The sequence below is a fragment of the Cupressus sempervirens genome, chromosome 5 (assembly GCF_028749045.1).
Source record: "Cupressus sempervirens isolate cs-2001-9-10 chromosome 5, ASM2874904v1, whole genome shotgun sequence".
In the NCBI taxonomy this organism is placed as follows: Eukaryota; Viridiplantae; Streptophyta; class Pinopsida; order Cupressales; family Cupressaceae; genus Cupressus; species Cupressus sempervirens.
Window position 1 is genome coordinate 460,070,703 of NC_143122.1, and position 4,724 is coordinate 460,075,426.

The 4,724-nt window shown below is 34.4% G+C and overlaps 1 protein-coding gene across 2 annotated transcripts; it reads right to left on the minus strand.

Annotated features, from left to right (window-relative positions):
- Positions 1-1,289: 1,289 nt before the first annotated feature.
- LOC149556765 (uncharacterized) lies at positions 1,290-4,401 on the minus strand. Of its 2 annotated transcripts, XM_089831287.1 has the most exons (6): positions 4,169-4,398; positions 2,480-2,618; positions 2,202-2,318; positions 2,006-2,111; positions 1,768-1,807; positions 1,290-1,686 (listed from the first exon to the last, which is right to left on the minus strand). In XM_089831287.1, exons 1-6 carry the CDS (start codon positions 4,258-4,260, stop codon positions 1,650-1,652), a joined length of 531 nt encoding a protein of 176 aa, XP_089687413.1. In that variant the 5' UTR covers positions 4,261-4,398; the 3' UTR covers positions 1,290-1,649. The 2 variants fall into 2 exon arrangements, with proteins under 2 accessions (XP_089687413.1, XP_089687412.1); XM_089831286.1 differs by having other exon boundaries at positions 1,290-1,807; positions 4,169-4,401.
- Between the last annotated feature and the right edge of the window lie 323 nt (positions 4,402-4,724).

Genomic DNA, 4,724 nt, shown 5'->3' on the forward strand with positions numbered 1-4,724 from the left:
CACAAGCAATGATCCATCCACCAACAGTAGAAGAGTCTTGGGGCCTCTGTCATTCACAGCCCTACCAGTGGGCACTGTATTAGAAGAAGCCAACAATGTGGCATCCCGTGCCTCCTCAAAAAAACATAGACCCATCCACAATAAATGCAGATAAAGCAAAACCTTGAGCCTGGATGGGAACCAAAGATTGGACAAGCAGCGCCCGGACCTGGGGCAATGAAGAGGTCCCATCAGCAGGTGCAAAGGCCACAGGGTTCAAACTTTTCATTCAAGCAAGAGCAGCAACCATTGGAGACATTTTCTTTAACTTCTTAAGAAAAAATTGAACCCTGGTTGTGAGCGAGAATGATAAAATTTTAATTAAATTCACACGTCTAGTATAAGTTGACTGAGTATGAATCACATAGCCTCCACAAACGATCCCGACTCCGAACTTTGATGCACTCCAAACCTCTATTTCAGTTTTCTTGAAAAAGATGATCACAAAAAGAATTCAACACTAGTCATTATCATCAATCAAGCTTAAGTTGAAAACTGAACTGACAACAAAGATTTCATTATTTTAACAAAAATGTTCATTCTTTCCAATAGAACCAGCCAAAGCCTCCAGTTCGTATGGCTTAATCTACATATATTTTTGAAATATTATTGAGAAAGATCTTGTCATGGTTAAAGAATCTTATAAGAAGTGAAAGGCCCTCCAAAGCTCAATTTTACGAACAAAGTTCTTATCATAAATCAAAATAAGTTGAACAATTGTGAGCAGTTACTCTAAAGTCATCATGACATCGCTGGGAATCTCGACATTGCTAAACTATCGGAGATGGGTTTGTATAACAAAATTGATTCTTTTCATAAAGAAATGAAAACTCCTTTGAAATACGTAACATTAATTTTATACCTATTAGATTTATCCATTGATAACTAGTTGAGGCAATGTTCTGAAGTGAAAACTGTTTATCAACCTTGACCACAAATCACAAAGTCATCAATAACAACTTTGGAAGATAAAATGACAAAGCTATCACAATAATTGTCGTTTCGCATCACTATTTCAATTATTCAGCGATGAATCCTGTAGAGAACATGTTGCAACTGAAAGAGAAATTTGTTTGTGTAAAAAAATAATGAATGTGAAACTGGTTTAAAACAATTAATGTTAAAAGTGTGATCACAACATCTGCTACCACATATTCCCAATCATATCTGCACGTTTAGCTTTATTGTAACAGCTCCGATAGTTGGAGAAACATTCTTAAATCTCAAAGAACTCTGAAAACTACAACAGCTGACTGAGAATTGCATACTTGCATTAAACAGCACTTATTTTATAAGAAAACAAAGACTTGCTCTCATAAACAACATTGATTGTGTCTGTTCCAATTGTGTCAACTCCAAAAAGTTCAAAACGGGAGTTGTTTAAATATTTCACTATGAAGAACCGTATTCTTTCTTCAGAAACTTTTTTACATTGAACCTCTGAACTAAACTTACAGACTGGAAATATTTCATCCCTCGTGCTAAATCAAGGTTGCCCGCAAAGAATCGAAGCTATCAAAGTAGGCATCAAAATGTGAGCATGTTTACAAAAATGAACTGCTAATTCCAATAATCTACATAGGCTTCATCCAACCTGAATAGAAAAAAACCTAGGAGATTTGCTTCTTACGTTCCTTCTTACTCTTCCTGGGAAGCAACACAGTGGGTAAAAAATTTGGAATAGAACAAATGGTGACAACACCAAAGACTACAAGAAAGCACACCCACCATGCTTGATTTGGTATTCCAAAGAGTAGTTCATCACAAACTGCATCCAAAATTAGGAACACTTGATTAAGGCTTGGAAAAAGTTAAAACAGAAAACAAGAATGAACACTGAATCGCAACACTAAATTAATTAACTAATTTTTCAGTAAAATGATAGGTAGAATTATCTTTAAACAAAATTGTATCAATTGATGCAACTAATTTATCATATAGATGTATCATAACATATTGCACTTACCAATGTTAAATATTACAAATTGTTGGTCTCTAAAATGAGATTTTGCAACAACGCCTGCAGGCTCTACTGAAACAAATACAAAAACTCTATCATATCTGGAAACTTCCTGCAATGAAATAAGATAATAAAGCATATAAGCTATGTAGAAAATTATAAATAAAAAGAGTTAATATTCAGCAAGACTTTTTGGTTTTACCGGAACAATATTGTCTGCCTTGAATATTAGCTTTTCTGTGTTTAGCAATCTTCTTCCCAGATTGAAAACCTTGGTAGATTCATCTTGTACAATTTCAATAGAAAATCTGGCTGGTATCTGTCATATTGCTACGTTCACTAGCAAGTTTTAGTCTCCTTCGATAAATTAGTTTCTATACCCAAAAATGAATTTGAAAAACAACACAGTCCATCCCACTTGAATCCTTAATAGAAACAGTTTGGTTGCAAATAAGACGGGGGTGTAGGCTCAATACATACAGAGGCTGGATAAGAAATCTTCACTTCATACCACCTCAGTGCTTTAATACCGTGTAATTCATATAGGGACTGGCCGATCTGAAATGGAAGAGCTTCCCGAGTCAGCTCTTCCCCAACATTTAGTATCTTTGCTTTTGATCTGCACGGCTCAAAGAATAAACTAGTAAACTTACCATTTCTTCTACTGAAGCCTAATCCATAGATACAATAAATGGTAGATGATAAGTACAGATGGATTTTTGTTAAATTTCCTTGTAGGAACTAAACATGAAAATGAGTTACAAGCACCCATTCTTTGCGCAGGTCACAAGCATCAAAAAATGTGCATAGAAATGTGGCACAGGCACAGGCAGGCACAGACAGATGCACAAAATAAAGATTTGCAATATGTTTCTCAACAATTTAGCAATTTCTAGAAGTAAATAATATCATGTTTAGAACCTAAGAAATCAGCCCATCAATTCCCTTCCCTTAAGTAATATAAGGTAAAGCTTCTTGAATTATTTACAACAACAAATACTCCTGAAGTTCATTTTCTTTCAGAGAGAAAGGCATGGAGAAAATCTTTGAACAGTTCAATTTAAGATTCTCACCAGTAAATTATTCAAAACCTATGATAAATCTCTGACCTCGCAAAAAATCTGAAATTTGACATACTATTAAGTATTGTATATTAACTATTTCAACAATACAGCATGCCTTTCAATAACAAAATGACGTTAGAGGATAAACCCTCGCAATTGGATGCTGAAAATGTTTCAGAGTAAATAAGAATAGCATTTTGAGTAAGTAGTCGTTCATGCTATCGACTGCAGAAAAGAGCTGTGTAATGAGGTCGTGGAGGAGGAAACATAGCAGGGAATGAGATTACGATTGAGCTACATTAATAAGGTCTATGTAGGGCTCGTCACAGACAAAAAAATTGGCGGTATTCAACACTCCGGGTGTCATGAGATGATAAAAAGGAGCCACTGAAACTTCAATTTTTGAAATGCTACATCGACCTGCAGAGTGGCTTGCGCCCTGGTTTTTGAAGGTGGATCTTCATGTTGGGAAATGATAAAATAGATATCCCTCGTTTCAAAAATTCAAATTAAAGCGCCGTCCCTTTAAATGGGAACATCTACAATAGCACAAGGATTGAAAACATGGTTTAAAACGTTGAGAGGAAGGGTATCTGATCGATTCCATGGCCATTTTAAATGTTGGCTTCTTGATTATATTGTTTAAAGAAGAAAGGCAAACCAAAACAACCGGTTATTTCATAAGACAAATCACAGAAGATCTAAAGTAAAATAGAAATAGATACCAAACAGATTTAATATGAACAACTGCGAGGTAAAATATATATATATTGCAATGTAATTTATTATCCTGGAACCCTCCTAACCTATTTGATCTGATCAATATTACTAGAAGTTTTCATTTTTATTCCATTTCAATCGTAAGAGCAAAAAGATTTTCAAAGCGCAAGCCCATTGAAAATTCATAATATACCCAAATGAGAGAAGTTCCCAGATCAAAACCTAATCCACACTTCAGAATTCTGATATTTTAATCTTAACCATATGTTAAATGTCATTCTTGATTTCTGTACATTCTTTTCCGAAATAATTTATTTTGGAGACAATGTAATTAACCAGGACAGAACAATATCGTGTACAATCTTTAGAATGAAAAATAACTTACCTATCTGAACTATGAGCAAGCACAGGAGCGTGAGCTGGGCATCCAACAAGGCACGCCAGCAACCCGCAAAATGTGAATAAAACGGAAAGCATTATAAAATTGTGTAAATACCATCAGGCATTCAGGCAATATATAAACCCACAGGGATCACGCAATGCCTCTCTCAAAGCATACGAGCGTTCCAGTTTAATGCTCGCAGATTATTCGTTGATCCATTTTGGTAAAGAATAATTTAAGTTTTATTTGGAAGGACATCTTGGTAAAGAATTATTTCAATTTTATTTGGGAGGAGTTTATTTTTGGGTTGAATTAATGAATATAGGGAAAAAAAATTATTGATGGTTCTTAAGAGTAAAGGATTAAGGGGTATTCATTTTGTTAAAATTTATTTTGGTATGAATGTGGTCTTATCTATTTTGTTGTCTATTGAGCAAGATGATTTTTTAACAAGCTCATTTAGAACTATTCAACATTACTAATAGACCAAAGGTCCATTGACTAAAAGTTAAAGGAACTCATTAAATGTTTAGACTTTCTTTTTATTCTTACAAATATC